The following is a 27,472-nucleotide window of genomic DNA, read 5'->3' as shown; positions in this document are numbered from 1 at the left end:
AGATGCAAATACTCTGGAAACATTTTATTCTGGAATGTGGCATCTCCTCAGGCTAATTCATATACTTGAAATTCTTTTTCGAGGCAAAGTTTTAGATACACTTGTGGCATTTTCTTTGCATATGTGTGCAAATGCTTGTGCCTGAAGATCTTTGCTTTTCTGCCAGGTTGCAGACTTGTCACTAGAGCTGGGATTGGTCATTGTGACATTGCTGTGCATGGACTCCAGTGAAGCATGACTCATGACAATGCTGCTCACACTATGGGAAGAGTAACTGTAAATCATCTTGAGAAAGGCAGATTTTGTGTTAATCTCTTGCTTACAAATAATAACATAGCATTTGGGGACGAATGTGCAACACAGGATTCCATAGTTAGATATTAATATGACAATAATCTCCACAGCTGGTAAATATTTGCCGAATGTGGTAGCATAGATAGGAATGAATGTGATCCAAGCTATGAAGTAAATGAGCATGCCAAATGTTATGAATTTGGCTTCATTGTAATTCTCAGGTAATTTCCTGCCTTTGAAAGCAAATATGAAGCAAATGAGGGCCAGGATGGCAATATAGCCCAACATGGTGCCAAATGCAAGTATGGATCCCTCCTCACACTCCAGGATGATGACTCTGGGCAAGGAGATATTCACCTCTACAGTAGGTGCTGCAAAGATTAGCCAGAGTGTGCAAATGATAACCTGGATACCAGTGCAAGTGAAGATAATAAGGATCGGTTTATAGAGACACTTCAGAAATTTCTGTAATTTGGGATCAAAGCTGAAGGCTAGCAAAATTTTTAAGGACTTTGTCAAAATGCAGGAGATGCAGAGAGTAAAGCTCACTCCAAACAGTGTCTGCCTGGTTTTACATGTGAAGTCTTGTGGTTCTCCAACGAAAAAGCTCGTACTGGCAAAATTGAGGAAATGACAGAGAAGGATCACGTAGCAGACTCTTAATCCCCCGGATGATTTCACAACAGGTGTGTTCAGGTTTCTTGTAAATATTATGCCAACAACCAGAACAAATATGATTCCCAGTAGGGAGAGGATCAGGAGCAGGATAGCCAAGGAGTCATTCCAGTTGAGATATTCCACTTCTTTTTCAAAGCACATAGTGCTCCTAACAGGGGCCCAGTGAGTTTTGTTGTTACATAAAAGGCAATGAGGCATATCTAAAAGACAGAGGAGACACAGGTACATTGTCAACATTTAAAATAGGTGATAGACCACAATACTACAAATGAGATTCCTCTTCTGTAATAGTTCTGACGAGAGAACAGATATAGATGATTGTCACATTGGTTACTTATTAAAATAAAACATGCACAAACTCAAAGAAAGTGAAAGAGAAAGGGTAAAAGTGAGGAGAGAGGAAAGGAAAGAGAAAAAAGAAAGAAAAAAAGCCAGCTGAATTGTGAATGTTTAGGAAGTAAATATACTCACAATAGATGCTAGCCTTTTATGCATTTGCTATTATATGTGACGGTTCCAGCACTCTTTTTTTTTTTTTTTTTTTTTTTGAGAGGGAGTCTTGCTCTGTTGCCCAGGCTAGAGTGCAGCAGTGGCGTGATCTCTGCTCACTGCAACCTCTGCCTCCCGGGTTCAAGAGATCCTCCTGCCTCAGCCTCCTGAGTAGCTGGAATTATAGGCACCCACCACTGTGCCCAGCTAATTTTTGTAATTTTAGTAGACACAGGGTTTCACCATCTTGTCCAGGCTGGTCTTCAACTCCTGACCTCGTGATCCACCCGCCTCAGCCTCCCAAGTGCTGGGATTACAGGCATGAGCCACCACACCTGGCCAGTTCCAGCACTTTAAGAATAAGACTTTGGAATCAGACATAGCTTTCCTTATCTCTCCACTTATAATTCCTGTAAACTTGAACAAACTAGCCGAACTTTCTGAGCCTATTCAGAAATCTCCAATCTCTCAAAAAATAATAAAATAAAAAGATCCTGCCTCATTGGGATGCCATACTCAATGAGACAGTAAATGTAAAATGCTTCACACAGAGCATTACACATAGTAGACACTCAATGTGTGGGAGTTGCTATAGTGAACAAAGGTGCAATTCTTTTAAAAGCAGAGCCAATATGGCTAGATCACTCTAAGAGCTTGAAGTGTCTTTTTAAAAGTGAGATAACGGAAAATTGTAATCAATGGCAATTGAGGAAGAATTAAAGTTTATTTTTTTCTCCAAGTAGTGAGTAAATCTGAGCCTCTTGAACTGGGTAGTGATCGTTGAAAAGTATTTATGCTGATTCTGGCTGCAGGGCAGTACAAATAGCTGATGTTAGAGTTGTGCCTCTAGAAGTGATATTACATTTGTTCCCCATTCCAGCCACCCAAAGTTGGTGAGTCCCAGCTACACTCAAAGGCCTCCATCAGGGTACAGTGCCTGTACAACTCTTTAAAATTCTGTGTTCTTTATTAACCTCAAAGTAAGGTTGTATTTCTGTTTATAAACTTCATGACTCTTCCAGCCTCCTCCTCTTTCTGAACTCCATTCCCTTAAAAATAACTGTTCTTTTCTGTTTGCCCCATAACCACAGTTGCTAGTGTCTGCCATTTCGTTTGTCCAGTGGATGTTTATTAGCCTTAGCTAGGTATGAGAGTTGTGTGTTAGAGACGTAGAGAGAAATAGCAGGTGGTATCCTTTGGCTTTTCCTGACTCCTAGCTTATTCTCCAATGTGTCTTCAGTCTTCTATATTTGTTTGTGGAAGCGACTTACCCTGGTTACCAAAAGAAAACCCAGGTACAGCCTTTAAAGAGTCCCATACATCTTTATGGAAAATAAATGTTACATACTCTTTGGTGTTTTTATTTCTCTCACTTGGAAGATAATTGCTAGTTCCATGTTGCCTGAAAAAATCCCTCCCTAATTATCTAATTTTTTGGGCAGTGGTGTAGCATTTTTATTTATTGATCATTTAAATGCTCAATTCCACTAATATAAACATTATTAAATATACACAAGGAATGGGACATTTTTAAATGTGAGATAATAAAATGCAGGTAGATATAAAGTTCTGATACTCTCAGGTTGGAATAAATGGCATTTTTTTTTTGTGACACAATAACAGAACATGAATCTTGGAGTATTTTCATTGGTATACTTCTCTCCTTGAAGCCAATAAGCAAAAAGAATAGGTATTTGGGGACTCCAGTTTTGGAGTTCCCAGCTTTTCTGCAAGATGAATGGGAATGCTCCAATAAACAAGGAAATCTGATGCTTTTAAAGTAGGCTTTACTCCAGGGGAAGTGCTCATCGTTTCTTTTAAGGCTCCTAAGGCTGCTGACCACACTCTTGTACTTTAATTTGTGTAATTTGCTTTCATCTTGTCAAAATTTTAAAGACAGGGTTGGCAAACAATCAGTTACTAGCATCTCATCCCTGTCAATAGTTGGTCCCTTGCCTAACAGAAGAAGTTTCTTTTAGGTTTAACTTTTGCTTCTTGGTAGATATAATAAGATTTCCAGGATGTGCACACCTATTTCTTAATTCCAGGTGACTTTGGGTTTCTATTACGTTTAGTTAATTCAACATTTACTTATTTGTATTTTTTATACCTCAGTTACAAGCCAAGCACATCTGTATAGGGATACATGGACAAAATTGACTTGCATCAATTTAAGAGTTGCATACTTTAGAAAGTATGAGTGAAGGAAAGACATTTTCCCTTGGAAGTAAAGTAACTTTTACAACTCTATTATTTACTGGTTGTGCACCTGTTGATACAATAGAGCAAATTCCAAGATAAAATGAAATTTCACTGGAATTTAATTTTACAGGATCACAGGAAGCTTTTTCAATTTTTTTTGAATGAAATAACAAACCAAAATAAAATTCATGCAAAGAAAAAAAAACGCCTCAGAGGAATGGTTCAGGTATATCACTGTCCATGTGGAGTGACTGTAATTACCTGTTTTATTACTGTAGTGATTTTCAGGACAGTTCTCACATTCATAGCAACAGATGTGTTGACTTCTTGTAGTTTTCTTCATTTGCCCAGGACTGCATTCTTTGGAGCATTTAGATTGAATATTCTATATTAAAAGTGAAAAGAAATCACAAGTAAATTTGTAAAAAGAATTATCCTAATCAATTATCCTCGGCTTAATTTAAAGATATATTTACTAAATACTATTGTGGTATTTTTTTCATAGGATTATAGAATCTTTTTGCCATCTTGGAAAATGTAAACAAGCTTTTAGGATGGAGAAGTTGCTTTAAAAAGAACACAGTTTTTATTGCATTAATAACTTCTGTAAGCAAATTATGGAAATTAGCCCTTTCAGAAGTCCCTAGCAGAGGGAGAAATGCGTAGTAATAGAACTAAAGAAAATAATGATGGTTTGGTAAGTTTCAATCCCATGTTGAATGAAGGGTTCCACTAGATAAGAAAATAGCAAATGACTAGATTTTTGTATTCTTTAAAAGAAAGTTCTTGTTACCCTGTTAAGGAGCATGTCCTATCAAACTCTAAAAAAAAATAAAAAAAGAAACATATTGAGTTTAAAATAAAATTTAAAATTTAATATTCTCTAATTTAATATTAGAATATTAGTTTTAAAAGACAGCTCTAAATATAGAAATAATATTCAAATCGGCCGGGCGCGGTGGCTCACGCCTGTAATCCCAGCACTTTGGGAGGACGAGGCGGGTGGATCACGAGGTCAAGAGATCGAGACCATCCTGGTCAACACGGTGAAACCCCATCTCGACTAAAAATACAAAAAAATAGCTGGGCATGGTGGCGCGTGCCTGTAATCCCAGCTACGCAGGAGGCTGAGACAGGAGAATTGCCTGAACCCAGGAGGCAGAGGTTGCGGTGAGCCGAGGTCGAGCCATTGCACTCCAGCCTGGGTAACAAGAGTGAAACTCCGTCTCAAAAAAAAAAAAAATAAAATAAAGAAAAATAAAAAAAGAAATAATATTCAAATCATCTTGAAATTCAAGTTATAATTTGCATGTCACAATTTGAATCACATGCAGCATTCTACTTTTATGGAACTCTAGCTAGTTGCATTTTGGCTGTGTTATTATTTCCCATTCATAGGTCCTTTCTCATGGTACATCTTGTGAGAAAAATCTACTTTATCATGTCACTTTTACCCTTGGAGCAGAGCAGAATGGTTAAATGAATCTTTCTCAAGATTCTTTTATCAGTTATTTCTTACTCTGGAACATAATTGAAGTACTAAACTAACCATTCTCTCTCTGGAAGATGCAAATGATCTGTCTGAGAGAGAAGAAAAGATTCAGCATCTGGGTCTGCAAGCACTGGTTTTCTTTTTCTCTCCAGTTATTGCTGACCTGGGTCTTCAGCAGACAGTATATATGCCTTATGAATTCCCCACAGCAAACTTTTAAAGTATTCATTTTCCTGGAGGGTGCTCAGAGGACACAGAAAGATTTAACTATGAGATAAAGCCAGACATTGTTAGGGTCCCTTCTCTCCCTCTGCATCAAGAGCAAAGACGGTCTAAAATCTTGTATTGATTACTTTAGACTTCAATTGATTTAGGATTATCTGATGTTTTGTACTGTGAGTTTTGGTGATTTACCAGAAATGTAAATAGCCCAACTAGCATGCAAATTGACAAATCCTAAAATCTGACCTAAATGATCTCAAATGTTGTTGATTTTTAATGTATCCTAGAAATAATTATGGGTGTCTCCAACAGAAAGAAAGATTTGTCTCACTTTTCATAGTGGTCAACCTCTTCCATTTAGTCCCTAAGAGCCTCACTTAGTTATCTGTCATTCTATCACCTTCTCTTCATTAAGTGAGTTCCCTACAGAGCCTGGAGATAAGTATTGATAACAATTAACAATGTTTCTTGCAAAAATAATAATCATCTCTGTATTCAAACAAAAAACGAATCAGAGCATGTTTTAAAAGTTTCAGTGTGAGTTACAGTATTTAGCAGAGTGCTGGGTTTGTAATGTAGCCGTGAGGATAATGATAAGGAAAATGAAGATGATAACACTGACAGTTTGAGAACACAAAAGAATGGCTATGTTTCTGTCTTTTAAGGAAAAAGTATCTTTACTAAAACTTTTACAGCCAGGGGAAATCAGATTAAGGGAAATGGTTTACAGCATTACTATGTTCATTCTTTCATTCGCCAAGTATTTGTTGAGTGCCTAGCTGTACGTCAGGCTCTGTTCTAATTGTTGAAGACACAGTGGGGAATGAAACACAAATATTTTATCTCATAGACCTTAAGTTCTAGTTGACAAGACTGAGTTAAAATAAGCAAAATGTAGAGAATGACAGATAGTTGTAAGTTCTAAGGAGAAAAATAAGGATAGGACAGTGAATAGAAACTACTAGGTTGATGTTGCAATTTTAAATAAGGTGTCCAGGGAAGGGCTCACTGAGGTGGTGACATTTTAGAAAAGACAAAATGGGATAAGAAAATTAACTATATGAACATCAGAGAAAACTGTTATAGGCAAAGAAAATAGCAATGACAAAGTCCTTGGGCTAGGAGAAGCGAAGGCATGCATGGAAGACTGAAAGCCTGTGGGATTGCAGGTGGGGTGTAGGATAAGCGGAGGGTGGGACATAAGGTCAGGAAGGTACTGGGGGTAGTTGTGTAGAATTTTTAAAGACACTGGCTTTTACCCTCAGAGAAATAGGATGTCATCAAAGGATTCTGAGCAGAGCACTATATTTTATAGGATCACTCGCATCTCTGTTTTGAAAACAGACTGAAGGGGATTGGGTGTGGTGGCTCATGCCTGAAATTCTGGCACTTTGGGAGGCCAAGACAGGTGGCTCATGAGGTCAGGAGTTTGAGACTAGCCTGGCCAACATGGTTAAACTGTGACTCCACTAAAAATACAAAAATTAGCTGAGCATGGTGGTACACACCTGTAATCCCAGCTACCCGGGAGACTGAGGCCAGAGAATTGCTTGAACCTGGGAGGCGGAGGTTGCAGTGAGCTGAGATCGTGCCACTGCACTCCAGCCTGGACAACAGAGCAAAAATTCATCTTGGGTAAATAGCAGCAGCAGCAGCAGCAACAACAACAACAACAACAAAATAAACAGATCGAAGGGATGAGACTGGAGGCAGAAAACCTTCTACAATAATCTGGGTGAGAAGTTATTGCAACAGCAGTGGAGTAGGTGGTAAAAAGTGGTCAGGTTCTGGACACATTTTGAAAGTAAAACTCATTGGTTATGGAGTGTGACTGAAAGAGAGGTGACAAGCAGCCCAGCGGGTTCTCTCATGAGCAACTAAAAGAAGGGAGTTGCTATTTATTGAGAGGTGAGTAGGTTGGGAGAGAATGCCAGCTCTGTTTTGGAGATTTAAGTTGATTGTTACACGTCCAGGTACAGATGTCAATTAGGCAGTTGTATATTTATTTGGGTTGGAAGTCAGAAGATAAAAATCTAGTAGTCATCAGTCTCCCATATAATGATATTATTTAAAGCCTCCAAACCTGGATAAGATCACTAAGAAAAGGTGTAGACAAAAAGAGAAGCAGTTCTGAGCCCTGGGCACCTGAATGATTAGAAGTAGTGTGAATGATGAGGAACTAGCAAAGGAGATGGAGAATGAGTGGCCAGATACACAGGAAGAAAATCAAGGGAATGTAGTGTCATGGAAGCAAACAAGGAAAAGATTTCATTGAGGGGAGAATAATTAGCTGGTAAGTGATATATGATAATATTTGGCTTTATTAACTTTGGCGAGCTAGACAGAAACAATTCTGATGGATTGAAGAGGTTTCAAAAGAGTATGGGAGGTGAGAAATTGGGGCCATTAAATGTAATCAACTTTTTCAGGAAGTTTTACTGTAAAGAGAAATAGAATATACAAAGAAAGACTTGGGGGAACAACAGAGGTTTTTTGTTTGTGTGTTTGTTTTAAGATGAGAGAAATAACAACATGTTTATCTCATTAAGTGGATAATGCAGAAGAAAGAATGATTGAGAAAAAAGGAGAGAGAGTGTAAAATGACTAGAGTAATGTATTTGAATAAGTGAAAGATGTTGGGACCGAGAGGTAAGGTGTAGGAGCTGACCTTGGCTGGGGGAACAGACAGTCCATCTATAGTGCCAGATGGAAGGCAGGGGTACTGGCACAGATGTGGTGGCAGCTACCATGGGAATTCTCTTCTGATGCTTCAGTTTTTTTTAGAACAGAGAACAGTGTTAACTGAAGTGAGGATGGGAAGTTGTATTGATCTCAGAGGAGAGAAGAGAAAGCATAAAATGGCCATCTAGGAAGGTGAGGGAATTCTTGAACTAGGGCTGTAATCTGATTGCCCTGCAGCTTTAAGAGCCCACTGGGGGTTAGAGATCATGAATTTAAAATGAGAAGTCAGTAAGATTTTTGTTTGTTCTCTCTCCTTCCTTCCTTCCTTCCTTCCTTTCTTCTTTCCTTCCTTCCTTCCTTCCTTCCTCTCTCTCTTTCTCTCTCTTTCTTTCTTTTTGCCAACTTCATCTACATAGAGGCTACACTAATTAGGCAGAAAGATGAATTTCACAGGGATTGTGTTTGGCCAGATGAGTATGATGAAGACAGGGGCAAGGGAATTGAGGGTGTACAAGGGAAAATTAAATAGTTGACCATGGAATTTAAGGAGGAAAAGTAGGGACAGTAAACAGGCAGGAGGGTCACTGGAGGTCCTGGTGGGGCCAAGGACTTTTGCAGTTGAGGTACCAATTGCTTTGAGTGCTACAAAACAACCTACAAGATTACCTTAAGATTCTTGAACTCATTTTTTGTTTCTTGATCTGGGATGATGAAGACATCATTCTGCAGGTCATATTCTGCCATCTTGGTGACAGTCATGTGTCCATTGATCTCCTTCCAGAGCACAACATCATATCCAGTGTTTAAATCCCCATGAGCATCAAAATGAAATGAATTCCTTCCAACAGTGAATGTCACATTTTTTAGCACATCAAGTAACTATAAAAAATAAAAACAGAAATAAGCACTTAAAATATATGTTGCAAGTGTATTCATTTTTTAAATTATAACATGACCTTATAAAGCATATCACTTAAAAATGAAGGAAAAAAGATTACAGATCACTGGTTGGAAAATTTGTAACTATCTGACAATAATTTGAGGATGAATTTCACTTGGGTTCTAGCTTCATTTCTGCCTAACTTTTGCTATATAAATTTGAGAAAGCAAGTTAATTTCTATGGATGGTTGTTTTTAAGTATCTGCATTTATCCTACAGAATTTTAGCATAGGTCCTCTGGTACAGACACCTGGGATCTAACTCTGGTTCCATCTCTCATCAGTGCAATCTTGACAGTTACAATTGCTTTCTATCTTATTATCTCCAATGGTTCTTAAGTTTGTTTCAATGATTGAGTATGTAGTAAAGTGATCACTAAATTATATTTCTAGTTTAATTCACAAAATGATTTATTTTTTAACTTGAGAGGAAATAAGTGTAAGGGTAAATTACCTGTCTTGTTACACAATTTGTACAGTGAGAACTTGTATACTACAGAGGTAGGACACAAAATATTTTGCTAACAAATGAGGTAGCCATATTGAGGTTGGGCTGTAGTGGAAGAACAATAGGCTGGAAGGTAGGGAAACAGGCTGCTGTTCTGGCTTCACCATTAACTTAATATATAAGTATGCCAAGTAAATATCCTCTCTGAATACTTTCATAATGGCCCATTTGTTACCTAAATCTATGGTTCTGTGTGGCTTTTGTTGGGTATAAAATCCATAGGATAAGGCAGAAATTATTCTATTTGAAGAGAATTATTCTGTTCTATTTCTTTTCAGTTAATTTTTTTACCAGTGTTTTAATTTTTTGTTATAGAATATAAAACTAAGTTATTTTTTCAAGTAAATAGATTAACTATGACAATAATGTCAATGAGAAATGTTACTGTAGCAGAATCACTACCTGTATGTATTTATTTTATGTCCCCACAGATTTCTTAGCTCTTTTAATGGATATCAATAAATTAGTATTACTTTAAAGAAACAGGATATCAGATTTTACATGGTGGAATTCACTAATAAAATTTTATTCTAGCAATTGCCTGGAAAAAAAATGGAGAGAACAAAAATAAAAGAATATGCAGGGCCTACCTCCAACGTTCTCACTTCTGTCTGTTGACTGGTTTGTTTCTTCTGTTCCTTCCTAAAGCAATATACACATGTAAAACCCAGTAACTCAGTTCTTTAGGGAGCATATCCCCTTCCACACAAGTGTTTGAATTATAATTTCTACCTCTTTTTTTCCTGTACTTAATTAGGCTTTATAGGCTACAGTTCTGACATATATATGTTCTGTAAATAATCATAAAATGATGTAATGTAAATAAATTTCCATAATTTTATGCTTATTCTTACAGGAAAGAGGATAGAAGCAAATACAGCAGTATTTTAATTACTCATTAAATATAATAAAACATTTGCTCTGAAGTAAGGTAAATTTTTAAACATTAACACTCCAGTTATTAAGCTGTTAAATGCCTTTTTGCATCATTAAAAAAAATTTTTCATGGAGACTCTGAAATTCACTATCAATTGACACTACAACATTTAGAGAATGGGATTTTCACTTCAATTATTATATTTTTAATTTCAATTATCATATTATTCATTCACCTGTGTATGATAATGGCCAGTTTTTAAGCACACATGGCCAGGAATCACAACAATTAAGGTGATATGGTTGACACTGTTTTCCATTGTCCTAACTGCGCTGATACCTGCTCTACCTCATAAGTAAGGTTACTGTGGAAAGATGTAACTACATGGCTAAGTTAGAGAAGAGCAGAGGAAACAACCTTACATCTGTGTCCTGGTGCCCAGGCTATGTCTTCTTCTTTTATGAACTTTTCCATGATGTAGCAGAAAACACACTGATCTAAGATTGGGGCCACAGTTTCATTGCTATCTATGGGAGTGACAATGAGACAGATCTTTACTGTTGAGGTCCCCTCCATCTATAAACTGTGACAAGTCTTGGTCACCAGAAATACTTCTTCTTATCACTTCTTCAAGATGGAATGTAAGGAAGGTGGTGTATATCAGTATCTAGAACCATATGCTTTAAAAATTATTACTTATTTTTATCTTACCATGCCAATATTACTCTCATGTCTCTCTTGACTTCTGGACTAATATGCAACTACCTTGCTACATTTACTAATATATATCTCAACTTCTTCAAATTCAACATTTCCAAAATGGAATGCATAATATTTCTTACTCCCACCAGACCTCCACTTTTCTCTATGGTTCCAGCTTGATAAATGACACCAGTTGCCCCAAATTTGAATCATCTGCAACATTTTTGATGCTCTCTGTCATCATTTATATCCAATCTGTCTCCAAATGCTCTTCATCTTCTCTTAAATATCAATGTATGTATCTCTTCATCCTTATTGTCATACCTGTAGGCATTCTTATCTTACGTCAGATTTACCAAATTAGTCTTTCTCCCTCCAGTCTTGTGGGGAGAGATCAACTTAATCAATTCACCGCATGAAAAAAAATATCATATCACTCTCCTGCCTGAAAATGTCTTTAATTAGCTGCCCTTTCCTCTGTCAAGTTTAAACCTTTGAACACAGTTTGCAACCTTTCTATTTAACAGGGAGTCCCTATATGAGCAGTATCAGCATCATCTGGGAAATTGTTAGAAATGCAGACTTTTCAGTCCCACTGTGGAACAACTGAATTAGCATGATAAGATTCTCAGGAAATTCAACTACTCATCGAAGTTTGAGATGTCCTGATGGACAAGGCTCTAGTAATGTGTTCTTCACTATCTCATTCAGTCTCATCACTAAGTCATTCAGTTAGTCCTTCACGAACTCATTATAGCTCTCATGCAAGACTCCAGTCATATGGCATGATTTTCTGCTTCCTGAGGATGCTGTGCTTTCTTTTCTCTCTTTTTTTGGACTTTGCTAGAATGTTTCTGCTCTGGCTAACTGCTATCCTTCCTTGCATTCACAGAGGTCATTTTTTTTTGGACAATGTTCTCTAAATTGCTACTACTGGATTAGCTGTCTCACTTATGTACTTCTCTGCCATCTGCAGAGAAACACTATAATGCAGCATCCTGCATTGTAATCAGCTCCTTAATTGATTGTATACATCATTGGACAGATCATTCCTTTAGGGAAGGAATTCTGTCCTGTTTTCCATAATATCTTCATCACTCAACACAATGCCTTGAACATTGAGACACCAAACATTTGCTAAATAAATATATGAATAGAAGTTTAACTATTAGACATTCTTTCATCTCCCATATATCACTTACTACCTTATATATCATCAGAAGTAAAGGAAAACAAAAAAGAAAACCCGAATCACTAGTCACAGCAAGGAAGTGATATCCTCCACACACATCTGAGGAACATTAAAAATCTGCTGAAGTAAAACAAGCATGACTGTGCTGTCTCTGAATATGGCTCACAAATAATCACTAAATATAGGGCCAAAGTAAGTGCTATCCTCAAACACTGGGAAAAATTAACCACTTTAAAATTATTTGAATCTAACATAATTTAGAAAGTATTATTTAAATATTGGTGAATTTTGCTAGGGTACGAAGTAATCCTTAAGAATGTATCTTTGGCTAGGGAGCCTAAATGTTGCTGATCTTTAAAATTTAAGTCTACAGAGATTTCTTTATAAAGGGGTAACTCTGTATTATTTATCTTACTGAATCTGGCACTGACTAGATGCGGCTCACTCATGTCATGATCAAAGGAGCGAGTCATCCCCCGTTCTTCCTTTCCAATCTGTTTCTGTTTGTTTCTAGATTAACAGGCTCTGGGGACAAAAATAATGACTCCAGGCTCCTAGTGTTTAAATAAAACATTTTAGAAGACTGCTTAGATGATTTCTTCTCAAATCTTATCCTCAAAATGTTTGAGACTTATTCCTAATTTAAAATACTCTTCCTATTTCCCCCAAATCTTCAGGGGGTGAATAACTCTTGCTATTTGCATTTCTTTGTCCTTATGAGGTTCTTTATATGTCTCCAACTTTATGTTATCTGTCTCCACAACTGTTCTCTATTTCTCTTTCTCAATCTCTCATTTCTAAAATTCTATGTGGTGGTATCATTATTGTTTAAAAATTAAAACTGTTTTTCTGCAGTGCACCAAGCCAAAAGCCTTGAAATATATTAGAAAACATTGTACCGAACTTGGAATATAGTGAAGAATGATGATCTAAAAAAGATAATTTATGGTTTTTACTACTGTCATTAAAGTTTTATACTACAAAGAGAATGCTTTCATATAAATGTCTTAAAGTTGTAAGACATAATAATATATGTATATATTTTAAAAGAGCATTTGCTCTTGAGAAAAGGTCCTAATCTCTAGTTTTACCTCTTTATTAGATTTTTGACTTTGTATTTACAAGGCGAAAAGTAGTTTAAAAGTGAGCAATTTAAAATACCCTCCCACCGTTGCATAATCCTCTCAGATGTTGACTGGTTATATCAGACCTCAGAGATGGTATTTGGGGTGTGTTAAGTGAAAAAAATGACAAAAGTAGAAATAGCTTGTTCTAGATATCCATTTGTATGATCAGAAGAATTGTCTTATTTCTTTTACCTTCTTTTCTCTTACAAATTAAAAAAATATATATTTTGTAACATGCTTCTGCCTCAAGACATTCAAGTTTGTCTTTGAATACACATTATTGAGAAATTTGTTTCTAATAAGTAAAACATCATTATTAAGAGAAGCAATTCACTTTTCAATGCCTTGTTCAAGAGTATTTCAGAAAGCACAATGGAAATTTTTCAAAAATGGAGCCACATTAAATTTTAAGTTTCCCCAAACTAATCAAAGAGAAGAAAGGGGAAAAGTTCCTTTATGCACAATTGGTGGTTTCTTTAAACCTGGAATATCATAATTGACCTAACAACATTTCCTTGAAGAAGACTGGAGTCCAAGTCCTTTATGCATATACGTACACATATAAAGATTCTAATGGTCTTTATGTGTATACGTATTTATTTACTCTACCTCCATACTAATTGAGAATCTTAACTGTAGACGTTGGGATTATAAACCACCAAAGACAGTGAAAAGCAAGGAAAATGGAGTCAGAAGACCCAGTCTGCAGTCTTATTTCTGGTACTTCCTAGCTTTAGTTTCCTCATCCATCATATTTAATAAAAACAAAAAGGATTATTAAATATGTCTACTCTAACTCTTGTTTTGCTTAAGAGCATTTAAAAGTGATTGTATGAATCAAGGAAAATATCATCAACAAAAGAATTTTCTTGGGAAATAAAAGAATACAACTTTGGTAGGGCAGAGTAGGAAGCGAAGATAAAACAGAACTCTATTATCTTCAAGAGTAAGGCACTATAATAGAAAGGCAGGTTATTTAAACACTGAAAGTGTCTATTTGTAAAAGGAATAAGACTAAGAGCAATTAACATAAATCTTTGCAAATTAATACAAGGAAGGAAATGGTGAAAATGATGGTACTTGAATGTGTGAGTTAGTACCTCCCATGGTTGAAAGGCGCTGGGCTTCTGACAGTCACGAGCTCGACACAGATCCTGAATGGCATAACCAAGGGAAAACACTGCAAGCTGAATACTATGAATGAGTCCTGGCTCAGCATAATCCCAGAGGAAGCCGTTTCTCATAAAGAAGTTCCTTTCTATAGTCTTGTTAGCCTTGTAGGCCAAAGTCCCCTGAGAATAATTGAAAATGCATTGACTCAAATCAGTGTCCTTGATATGTGCGCAGGCAGATAAATGCATGACATATTCATGTAAGAGTTTGTTACTGTCACTGGGAAGCAAGTGCAGATTTTGAAGAAAGGAATGGAAAGAGGATATATTCCCTCTTCTAAAGGTAAACCCCACAACTTTGCCAATCTTTTTAACATTAGGAATGGTGGTAATCTTGGTGGCAGTTGACCAATTATCACTAGCAATCCACATCTTATTTATATTCATTTCAATGGCTTTATTGAAGAGATCGAAAACATGGAATTGCCTCAGAAATACCACAATGACATTAACCTGGGCTTCTAAAGTGATTTGCTCCAGTGTCTGATTGATTCTGACTTCGATGGTATTATCTGAAAGAAAGGCTGGGAGAACCTCTTTGAAGGCTATGCACACTTTCTTTGCTTCAGCCTGAAGTGTAAAAGTGTTAAGAGCCAATCGTCCATAGTCATCATCTGTGGTTATGATGCCAACCCAGTTCCAACCAGATTTCTGAATCAGGTGAACCATTGCTTTAATTTGATGGAAGTCACTGGGCACAGTCCGTAAAAATGAAGGAAAGCGAATCTTGTCACTCAGGATTTCGGCAGTTGATTCATAACCCACCTGGAAAGAGACAGAATCTTTTAGTTACAGTGTTGATGAGCTCCAGGTGACTGTTCACAGCAGGTGTTCCTCTCCTTGATTTCTGTAAGTTTTCATAACTTTTCTTAAATTCTCTAGTCCTTTTTATCCTTTTCCGTCTATGAATTACTTTACAAACAACTTAAATCATGATATTTAGCCCATGATGATGGTTTAGAGTCATGGCTTTCTAATTATTTCATACTGTGTTTAGCATAAGTCTTCTGAGAATTCAGGCTCTACCTCATATTTCCATTTACACCTCTATATCCTTCTATATCTTATCTTGCATCTCTGGCTGGGGGCCAAGAGTGGATATTATTTAAATACTCAGAGGTAAATACAGGAAAAATGCAGTCCATCATGTAAGCAAAAAGCAGTTTGGGACATCAGTGTGTGCAAAATCTTGTCTAATTCAGAATTTGTGTGATTTTTTTCTAGGTAAAGTCAATCAGTCAAAGAATTGTCTTGTCCAGGGGTCAGCAAAATTTTCCTGTAAAGGACAAGATACAAAATATTTTGAACTTTTTTGGCCATATATAGTCTCTGTCATATCTTTTTCCTTTTTTTGTTACAACTTTTTAGAAATGTAAAAACTATTTTTAGCTTGAAAGCTCAAGAACATGGTAGCCACATTTGGTCCACAGGCTATGGTTTTCTGACTCCTGATCTAGTCAAATAAACATCACCATTTTGGAAGACCTACTTAATGTATGCAAAGTTTTGCCTAATTCATAGCTTTGGTGAATTATTACCTTCTATAGATGCAATAGCAATGTGTCACTTGTTCAGCATTTCTTTCTTTTTCTTTTTTTGTTTTAACTTTCTTTTTTTTTTTTGAGATGGGGTCTCGCTCTGTCACCCAGACTGGAGAGCAGTGGCATCATCTTGGCTCACTGTAACCACCACCTCCTAGGTTCAAGTGATTCTTCTGCCTCAGCCTCCTGAGTAGCTGGGACTACAGGCATGCACCACAATGCCTGGCTAATTTTTCTATTTTTTGTAGAGACGGGGTTTCACCATATTGGCCAGGCTGCTTTCGAACTCCTGACCTTGTGATCTACCCACCTCGGCCTCCCAAAATGCTGGGATTACAAGCGTGAGCCACTGCCACCTGGCTCTTTTTATTTTTTTAATTATTGTTCTATTTTAAGTTCTGGGGTGCATGTGCAGATCATGCAGGATTCTTATATAGGTTTGTCATTTTAGAAACAAGACAGTTTAGGCCCTAAGAGGTTTGTATCTTCTACAAATCAAGCTGAAAATGGTCAGAAAGTAGACCTGACAGATTGAGGGGTGATTAATCCTTTAGCACTTTTCCACTATACTATCTGTAATGGTGTGCATCCTTTCTTTAAAGAGAAAGAAAAGTTAAAGTAAAAATGACTCCCTAACTAGTTTCCTCAGGTTTCCCTGATCCTTTCATAATAATGAATGTGATTAAAATCAATGTATGGAGGCAGAACAAAACCTACCTGTGGTATGAGCTGTAAATTCAACATCCTGGAGACAGCCATGGTTATTTCTGAGTAGCCAGAACCTATGATTGCCTTAACTCTTGGCATATAGCTGGAATAGTCACACTTAAACTCCACAGTTTCTCTGGAGCAGTTGAATTTAGAAAGAAACCTCAGAGTGGCTGCCATTGCCGCTGTGACTTCTGTACAAGTGTCATAGATTTCATACCCCAGTTTGACTCCAGATAATAGTGTTGAATTGTTGATCATCTCAATGCTGTGTATCATGGCAAGAGTTTGAAGAAAGACTGATATGTCAAAGCTGTTGGGAAACAAGTATTTTTTGAAATCAGATCATAACTCTTCTACGGACATGGCTGTATTGCATTTTGTCTACATCTCCTTATAACAATTTCTGGATGAGTGAAACTTATCTCTTAAAGGATCTAAATTCTATTTAAAATAATTTTTTATGAAATATTTATGAAGGGTAATATAAAACCCCACAGTTTCTTAAAAGGCGTCTATGCTACAGATTTAACCTTTTCTTGATGACTTTTTTGATCATATTAAACACTACAATATGAAGATATGTTTGATTTTTGTTCCTTTTCATAGTTAGATATCAGCATTTTATTGCTGTCAAAATGTTGCTTTTTAGACTCATAAACCTGTCGTTTAGTTTTCTGATTCTAATTTGTGTGATTGGAAACCAGGAAAATAAGACTGTTAAGAATTACATTTAAACAGCTCTTGATTAAGGCCTAACAGCCTGCTCCTAGATAAAGGGCCTTATTTTAGTTCTGAGGCATAGCTCTTTCCACATTCAGAGGACAGTTTTTATACATCTTGATTTGTGACTATTCCAGAGCACTGAGTTGTCTGATTACTGATTTACTGTTATCTCATCCACCACTGTATACAAAGGATTCAATACATGCTTTTTAAATAAGTAAAGGGGGATATTATTGTTCAGGGTTTGATATTCTAGTTTCTTTTTAGTTCATTAAGTTTTGATAATTAAACTATTTGAATATTACTGTCATTGTGAGCCATGTTTAGGTGGTTCTATCTGTACAAATGCATCTCTTACTATGTTTCCTTCTGCTTCACTAATCTAGCCAGATTGAATTTTTTGCTATTCTTTGGACATTCCAACTTTTCACTTGTTGCTTCTTGGCCAGATACTCTTGTCCTCTCCCTAAAATAATGAAGTAAATAATAATAATAAAATGTATTAATAAGTTAAACTATTTAAATATTACTATTTGTCATTGTGGACCATGGCTTGCAATTACAAATAGTAATATTCAAATAGCTCAATTTATCAAAACTTAATGAACTAAAAAGAAACTATAATATCAAAACATGAACAATAATATCCCTCTTTATTAAAATTTTAAATTTAATTAAAAAACTTTAATTCCCTAATTAAAATTTCAATTAAAAAAGAGAAGTAAGCCCAGCTCATCACTGGCACAACCAACATTAGCGTGCACCACTCAGGACTCAGAGGGTCACCCTGTCACTGCCATTGCCATCACAGATGCCACACTCGCTTCTCAAGAGCCCAAGAAATCACCCACCTGCTGGTTCCATGACTTCCATTATCAGCATTTGAATAAGGAGCCTAGAGTCCCAAGAATTGGCCTGGTTTGACCAAACACTGGTACCAGTGTATGCTGCCCTGGGACACAAGGACAAGCATACTCAGCCCACTGCTAACACCACTGAGGCTCAAAGACTGGCTTACTTGGTATCACAGTCACCAGAAAAACTGAACCATAACCCTCTCTAATAATTGTACTCTAACCCACTGAGGAAATGTCAGATGCCACTTATACTATTAATGGCCAAAGAAATCAAAGAAACTATACTACTACTGCAACCAGAATAAAAGCCAAAGTACCCTGCCCAACTAACACTATCTATTCATCCTTAAACATTCTCCCCCTACAAAAACAAATTCTTAAAATTTGGAAGAAGCAACTGAAACATCAGATTTACATATATCAACATAACAACACAGGAAACATTAGAAAGCAAGAAAAGATGATGCTTTTAAAGGAAGATATACTATTATACTGGTCTTTAAGAAAAAAAATTTAAATCAATTTTTAAAAAAGGAACATAATAATTTTCCAGAAACAGATCTCAATCAAAAAGCAATTTATTAAATTTCACAAAAAGAATTCAAATTACAGATTCTAAAGAAGCATAGTGAGATACAAGATAATTCTGAAAAACAATACAAAAATCTGAAAAACAATTCTGGATATGAATGAGAAGTTTACCAAAGAGATAGATGTCATAAAACAATCAAACAGAAATTCTGAAATGGAACAATTCATTGAATGATGACATAATACATTTGAAAGCTTCAACAATAGATTAGATAAAGCAGAAGAAAGAACCTTTGAACCTGAAGACAGTTCAGGTTCAACTTTTGAAATAACCCAGCCGTGCAAAGATAAAGAAAAGAAAAAGAATTTTAAAAAAGCTAAACAAAGCCTTCATGATATATGGAACACCTTAAAGTGACCAAATATACAAATTACTGATATCCCAGGAGGTAAAGAGAGATTGAAATAGTTAAACCTATTAAAAAAATAGATAAAATAATAAAAACTTTCCACATCTAGCAGCAGGTTTAGACATCCAGGTACAGAAGGCCCAGCAATCCCTAAACATATACAATGCACAAATTCTCCACATCACATTATAGTCAAAATGTCTAAAGTCAATGACAAAGAATTCAAAACAGAAAAGAATATAGTCATCTATGAAGGAAATCCCATCATACTAATAGAAGATGTCTTAGCAGAAACCTTATAGGTCAGAAGAGAATGAGACAATATATTTAAAGTGCTGAGGAAAAAATCTTGCCAGCCAAGGATACTATATCCAGAAATAATTATCCATAAATGGAGGAGACATGAAGTTGTCCCCAGACAAACAAGAGCTGAGGGAGTTCAGCACCACTAGACTGGCCCTACAAATGCTCAAGGGAGTTCTATACCTGGAAGGGAAATGATGTTGCTTATCATCATGAAAACACAAGAAAGTGTAAAACAATGGTAAAGCAAACACACAAATGAAGAAGAGAAAGGACTCAATTGATACTACCACAGATGTTCATCTACCAAATCACAATGACAAAAAATGAGAAAAAGAAAGGAACATAGAATATATAAAGCAACCAGTAAACAAAAACATGACAGGAACAAAACTTCATATGTCAATATTAACCTTGAATGTAAAAGGATTAAATTTTCCTCTTAAGAGATATAGACTGGATATATAAATTTAAAAAAGCATAATCCAGTTATATGCAACCTACAAGAAATGCACTTTACATATAAAAGCACATATAGACTGAAAGTAAAGGGATACAGAAAGATATTCCATGCAAACAAAAACCAAAAGTGAGCAGACGTAGGTATACTTATATTAGATAAAACATACTGTAAGACAAACATAGTAGAGAAAGTAAAAGAAGGTCATTATATAGTGATAAGGAATCAATCAAGGAAGAGGAAATAATTTAAAATTTATATGCACCTAACACTGAAGCACCCAGTTTCACAAAGCAAAAGTTACTAGATCTAAAAAGAGAGAGACTCCAATACAATAATAGTGGGAAACTTTAACACCCCACTCAGCATTAGGTAGATCATCTAGATAGAAAATTGGCAAAAATATAATGAACTTACCACTGGGCATGGTGGCTCACCCTTGTAATCCCAGAATTTTTGGAGGCTGAGGGGGGCAGATCACTTGAGGTCAGGAGTTCAATACCAGCCTGGCCAACATGATGAAGCCCCATCTTTACTAAAAATACAAAAATTAGCTAGGCATGGCGGTACACACTTGTAATCTCAGCTACTTGGGGGGCTGAGGTGGAAGGCTTGCTTGAACCCAGGAAATGGAGGTCACAGTCAGCCAAGATTGCACCACTGCACTCCTGCTTGGGCAATAGAGCAAGAATTTGTCTCAAGAAAAGGACTTAAATTGAACGTTAGACCAAGTGGACCAAACAGACATTTACAGAACATTATATCCAACAACTGCAGAATACATATTCTTATCATGGAATATTCTCCAGGACAGGCTATATATTAGGCCATAAAACAAGTCATAACAAATATATAAAAATAAAAATTATATCAAATATATTCTCATGACACAGTGGAATAAAATTAGAAGTCAATAACAAGAGGGACTTTGGAAACTATAAATATCAAAAGAAATTAGATAATATGCTTCTGAATAACCATTGGGTTAATGAAGAAATTAGGATGGAAATCAAAAAACTTATTAAGACAAACAAAAATGAAAACAACTGTAGTAGTTCTTTCTCACATTGCTGTAAGGAAATAGTTGAGACTGGGTAATTTATAAAGAAAAGAGGTTTAATTGGCTCATGGTTCTGCTGGCTGTACAGGAAGCATGATGCTGGCATCTGCTTAGCAACTTGGGAGGCCTGAGGAAACTTACAATCATGGGAGATGGCAAAGGGGGAACTGGCACTGTACATGGTCAGAGCAGAAGGAAGTAAGAGAGAGGGATATACTACACACTTTTAAACAACCAGATGATATGAGAACTGTATCATAAGAACAGCACTAGGGAGATAGTATGAAGCCATTTCTAAGAAACTGCTCCCATGATCAAATCACCTCCTACCAGGCTCCACCTCCAACATTAGGGACTATAATTTGATATGAGATTTGGACAAATACACAGATTCAAACCATATCAATAACATACCAAAGCCAGTGGGATACAGCAAAAGCAGTACTAAGAGGGAAGTTCATAGTAATGAACATCTACGTCAAAAAGTAGAAGGATTTCAAATAACCTGAGAATGTGCCCCAAGGAACTAGAAAATCAAGAACACATCAAATCCAAAATTAGTAGAAGGAAAGAAATAATAAAGATCAAGCAGAGCAAAATGAAATAGAGACCAAAAAACAATACAGAGTCAATAAAATGAAAAGTTGATTCTTTAAAAAGATAAACAATATTTATAAATCACTAGCTAGACTAACTGAAAAAAGAAGAGAGAAGACCCAAATAAACAAAATCAGAAATGAAAAAAGGAGACATTACAACTGATACCACACAAATATAAAAGATTATCAGAGACTATTAGAAAAATTATGTGCTAACAAATGGAAAAACCTAGAGGAAATGTGAAAATTCTTGGAAACATACAGTCTACCAAGTTTAAATCAGGAAGAAATAGAAAGCCTGAGCAGACCAATAACAAATAGCAATATTGAATCAATAATCAAAAGCTCCTAACAAATAATAACTCAGGACCAGATGGATTTGCTGCTGAATTCTACAAAACATATAAAGAAAAAATAATAGTAATCTTCCTCAAACTACTCCAAAAAATTCAAGAGGAAGGAATTCTCTCCTACTCATTCTATGAGGTCAGCATTACCTTAATGCCAAAACAAGATAAGGACACAATAAAAAAAGAAAACCATAGACCAATATCTCTGAAGAATATACATACAAAAATGCTCGAAAAAATACTAGCAAATAGAATTCAACAGTGCATCACAAAGATAATACAGCATGATTAAATTTAATATCAACCATGCAAGGATAGTTTAACAGATACAAATCAATAAAGGTAATGCATCATATCAACAGGATGAAGGACAAAAACTATGTGATTATCTCAATAGATGTAGAAAAAGTATTTGATAAAATACAACACCTTTCATGATAAAAACTCTCAACAAACTAGGCACAGAGAGAAAATACTTCAAAATAATAAAGACCGTATATGACAAACTCATAGTTAACATTGTACTACCGGGGAAAGTGGAAAGCCTTTTCTCTATGAACTGGAGCAAGACAAGGATGCCCACTTTCACTACTCTTATTCAACATAGTATTGGAAGTCCTGGCCACAGCAAGGGCAAGAGAAAGAAACAAATGGCACACACATTGAAACAGAGGAAGTCAAATTGTCCCTCTTTGCGGTTGACATAATCTTATATTTAGAAATATCAAAAGACTCCACAAAAAACCGCTTAGAGCTGATAAATTCAGTAAAGTTGCAGGATACAATATTAACATATAAAAATCAACAGCATTTCTGTACACCAATAACAAAATAGCTGAAAAAGAAATCAAGAAAGCAATCCAATTTACAGTAGCTACAAAAAATACATAGGAATAAATTTAACCAGGGAGGTGAAAGATCTCTGCAAGGAAAACTAGAGAACACTAATGAAAGCAACACAAATAAATGGAGAGACTTCTTCTGCTCAAGGATCAGAAAAAATAATAGTGTTTAAAATGAACATAATGCCCAAAGCAACATGTAGAGTTGATGCAATCCCTATTAAATGTCAACATCATTTTTCACAGATATAAAAAGTTCCTAAAATTTGTATGAAACAAACAAACAAACAAACAAAAGAACAACCCAGAGTAGCCACAGCAATCCTGAGCTAAAAGAACAAAGATGGAAGCATCAAACTACCTGACAAAATTATATCACAGGGTTGTAGTAACCAAAACAGCATGGTGTCCGCATAAAAATAGATACATAGATCAATGGGGAACAGAATAAACAACTCAAAAATAAATCCACATACTTATAGCTAACTGATTTTTGACAAAGGAGCCAAGAACATATACGGAGGAAGGGATTCAATAAATTGTACAGGGAAAACTGGGTATCCATAAGCAGAAGAATAAAACTGGACTCCTTTCCCTCACTGTATACAAAAATCAACTCTAGTAGATTAAGAACTTAAACATAATATCCCAAATTATAAAACCATTAGAAGAAAACATAGGGAAAACACTTAAGGACATCAGTCTAGGCAAAGATTTTATGGGTTATGGCCTCAAAATCTAAAAGAAAAATAAACAAATGGGACTATATTAAAATAAAAATCTTTGTACAGGAAACAGAACCACCAAGAGTGAAGAGACAACCACTGAATGGGAGAAGATATTTGCAAACTGTTCATCTAACAAAAGACTAATATCCAGAATATACATGAAATGGAACAACTCAATAATAAAAAAGCAAAATCTCATTAAGAAGTGATCTAAGAACACGAACAGATAATTCTCAAAAGAAGACATACAAATGGCCAACTGGTATATAAAAAATGCTCAGCATCACTAATCATCAAAGAAAGGCAAGTTGAAACCACAATGAGATATTATCTTACCCCAGTTAGAATAGCTATTACTAAAAAGATGAAAACAAAAACAAAAACAGATGCTGGCAAGGACATGTGGAAGAAGGAACTCATCTGCACTGTTGGAGAAAATGTAAATTAGTACAACCCCTATGGGAAACAGTATGGATATTTTTCAAAAAAAAAAAAAAGATAGATGTAATCCAGTAATCCTACTACTGGGTATATGTTCAAAGAGAAGGAAATCAGTGTTTTAAAGGGATACCTGCACTCATACTTACCATAACACTATTTGCAATAGCAAAGATATGGAATAAACTTGTGTCCATCAACAGAAGAATGGATTAAGGAAATGTAGTATCTATATACAACAGAATTCTACTCACCCTTAAAAAAGAATAAAATCATATCATTTGCAGCAACATGGATGGAACTGGAGGCCATTATGTTAAGTGAAATAACTCAGGCACAGAAAGACAAATACCATATGTTCTCACTCATGTGTGGGAACTAAAAACAGTGTTATCATAAAGGTAGAGAGTAGACATCATAAAGGTACTAAAAGATGGGAAGGTGGGTTGGTAGGAGTAGGGATAAAGATAGGTAGGTTAGTGGGTATAAACGCAGATAAAAGATAGAAGTTTGATGGCTTGACAGCACAGTTACTATAGTTAACAACAATGTATTGTATATTTCAACATAGCTAGAAGAAAGGACTTGAATTGTTTCCAGCGTATAGAAGCGACAATACTTAAAGTGATGGACACGTCAAAAAGCCTGACTTGATCATTACACATTCTAGGCATATAATGAAATATTACATATACCTCATAAATATGTAAACTAATATGTATCAATTAAAAAAAGAGAAACATAGAAGAGAAAAAGAGTAAATGCATAGATAGTCTGACATTAAATTGTATATTTTTGGAGTTCACCACATGTAAGCTCCATTAGTGTTGGAACCTCCTTGGTGTATTCATGTTGGTATGCCAGTGCCTATAATAGGGTGCAGGTAATGTAGGCAATTAATAAGTAGTTATACAATGTTGAGTGAGTACTATTTCTCTTGGTGAGTGACATAAAGGTAAGAGATTTTCAACTGAGTGATTTTTTTAAAACAGGAAATTTGCTTATTTGGTCAAATAATTATTTAGCGTTTTCCATCCTTAATTGTTGGTCTGCAATTGTGGGCCTCAACTCTGCAGTCATTCTTTGTGTACCAATGTAGTGCTCTGAAAAATCTTCATTAATTATTATTTTCTTACCATTCTCTGGTATTCCTGCTAATCAATGATTATGATGACAATAGCTCAAAGTGCCCAACTTTTAGGGAGAATGCCAAGAAGAAATCTTAGTGTGACATGGGATCACATTTTATCTATAAGTATTCTTAGAGGGCTTGGTAAATACTTTGTTGACAAAGAAAGAAATGTAAGAGAAAAAACACAAACTTAGACACAGAAACATAAAAATAGAACCAGAATTTTAGAGTAGGAAGGGAGCACGAGGAGCACATTCCATAGCAACAGAAGCTGATGCTGCTTGTGTCCTTAGAGGTTATCCACACCTTTGTTTTACAGATGAGATAATTGAAACTGGAACTCAAAGTTTAAGTGATCTACCTGTTTACAAAATAATTAGCTTGCCCCAAAACTGAAATGAGAATTAGAATATTCTGTTCTCCTTAAGGAAAATCCATTTGCAACATCGTCCACTCAGCTTTACTTTTCCATATTATACTGTGCCAGTGAAATATCTTTTTTGTAGGTAAGCTCTCACTACACGAAGTGTTCATCCAGGAGGAAGGAGCACTTTGAGTTGAGGAGGGTCTTCATTTATTATAAAAGATTTAAACCATTTCTGGAATGAAATGAATGCAGTGTTGAAAAAAATGTTAGTAAGAAAAAATTCAACTATAGTCTATTTTAAACAAAGCATTAAATAATATATCTGTGTTTAAAACAAAATACATGTTGTGTGTGATAGAAATACATGTGGGCTATGTATGTTGTAGTGAAAAGTAGGCCACAATGTCTTTTCAAGTGACTTCAGGCATTATTTTTTAAAGGCAAAATCTAAATAAATATATTAATGAAAAGCATTCATATCCTCTGCACTTGGAGGTTGTTTGATTATACATCTAGGGCTGTTATTACTCTCTTTTAAAGAAGGATTGCAAGATTAACCATATGCAACTTAACAAATATATATGAGTTTATTTTTAAAAATGATTTAGGTATTAATACAAATCAACAGTTTATATGTCCTAGGCTCATGACAGAATCTTGAAATGTAAATGTGTTTTTTGAGACCTTACTCACCCAACACACTTCTGGATTTCTGGTCGTCTGGGATAGTCTTCTGAGGACAACATTTTTTCATGAATAGGAAACAAACCTCCAATTATGATATGTCCCGGAGAAGTGGCAGCCACAAAGTCATCAGGGGTCTGGCAAGGCTGTGAAGTAGCAAGAATAATCACAAAGCAGGTAATTAGTATAATTAATAATGCCATGTTTCTATCTCATTTGCTCAGTTCATGTGAGTTCTTAGGAATCATTAAGCACACAGAGTGCCAACAATGTTCCTATTTCATCTGTAAACACCTTGTAAGGTATAGGACAGTGTCAAGGGCCAGAAACACTCAGTATTCAGATACTTGATGATAGTCAAAACAGTTATTTCACCAATAAGAACATAGACTTTTTAATACTCCAGTGTTAGAGATAATGTGATAGCAGTCATGTGATGTAAAAGCTGATAGAATTATAAACACAAGTCTCACTGTAATGGTACCTTTTTACTGCAGTGATATGTCAAGGGCTCTGAGTCACGTTGGCATTTCTTTTGAAGCAGAATGTAGAATTTTCAGGAAGAAGCAGTTTGGAGAAGTTTTCCACTTTAGAAATGGATAGCTCTGCATTTCCAAAAGGCATCACATTGAAAACACAAATAATTTAATATAGTTTATCAGCTGTTTAGAAAAAAACCATCCTGCTTTTAATTTTCCTGAAAAGCTCTATTTAAAAACTGAAATTCAGTTAAATTTAGGTATTTGTCACTTCCACATTAGATATTTGTCACTTCCACTTTCCCTGTGTTAGAAATAAGTAGCTTTTGTGAAGACGAGTAAAACTAAAGATGAAACTTGTCTGATACAGTATTTTGCTTTGAACAAGAAAGGTCTGTTCATAGATCATTAACATTTCCACTATTGTGGGTGCCATACATATTTTCATACATTTGGGACTAACTTCAGGCTACATATTCTTAAATACTTAGGAATTTGAACTAACATAATTTGACGGGTATCTTTTGGAATTTAATAGAGGTTAGAGAAACCTCAATCATATAGGCACCATTAAGAAAAATTTTAGTTTTAAAATTTATTTCATAAAATTGATCTTTTAAAAATATTTTATTAAAAATGAATATATTGTGGGAAAACAGTTTCAAATCCAATACATCCAGT

At 35.5% G+C, this 27,472-nt stretch overlaps 1 protein-coding gene across 3 annotated transcripts; it reads right to left on the bottom strand.

Annotated features, from left to right (window-relative positions):
• Nucleotides 1-26,582, bottom strand: GPRC6A (G protein-coupled receptor class C group 6 member A). 3 transcript variants are annotated; one of them, XM_012460396.2, is made up of 6 exons: nucleotides 26,322-26,582; nucleotides 16,835-17,138; nucleotides 14,505-15,341; nucleotides 8,726-8,938; nucleotides 3,925-4,048; nucleotides 1-1,172 (listed from the first exon to the last, which is right to left on the bottom strand). In XM_012460396.2, exons 1-6 carry the CDS (start codon nucleotides 26,513-26,515, stop codon nucleotides 58-60), a joined length of 2,787 nt encoding a protein of 928 aa, XP_012315819.2. In that variant the 5' UTR covers nucleotides 26,516-26,582; the 3' UTR covers nucleotides 1-57. The 3 variants fall into 3 exon arrangements, with proteins under 3 accessions (XP_012315819.2, XP_012315821.2, XP_012315820.2); XM_012460398.2 differs by having other exon boundaries at nucleotides 15,030-15,341; nucleotides 26,322-26,559; XM_012460397.2 differs by lacking the exon at nucleotides 8,726-8,938 and having other exon boundaries at nucleotides 26,322-26,559.
• Nucleotides 26,583-27,472: the final 890 nt, after the last annotated feature.

Source organism: Aotus nancymaae, unplaced genomic scaffold (assembly GCF_030222135.1).
Source record: "Aotus nancymaae isolate 86718 unplaced genomic scaffold, 86718_ANA_hifiasm-v0.15.2.pri h1tg000040l, whole genome shotgun sequence".
NCBI classification, from domain to species: domain Eukaryota; kingdom Metazoa; phylum Chordata; class Mammalia; order Primates; family Aotidae; genus Aotus; species Aotus nancymaae.
Note: the sequence above shows the minus strand (reverse complement) of the source record. Positions and strands in the feature narration are given on the sequence as shown.

What these genes read in the sequence shown, in the direction of transcription:
- GPRC6A (XM_012460396.2), bottom strand. Translation starts at nt 26,515, where the DNA reads ATGGCATTATTAATTATACTAATTACCTGCTTTGTGATTATTCTTGCT. An exon ending in GAAATCCAGAAGTGTGTTGG is followed by an intron (nt 17,139 to 26,321) that starts GTGAGTAAGGTC and finishes GTTTCCCAACAG; the next exon opens with CTTTGACATATCAGTCTTTC. An exon ending in TCACTACAGTAATAAAACAG is followed by an intron (nt 1,173 to 3,924) that starts GTAATTACAGTC and finishes TCTGTCTTTTAG; the next exon opens with ATATGCCTCATTGCCTTTTA.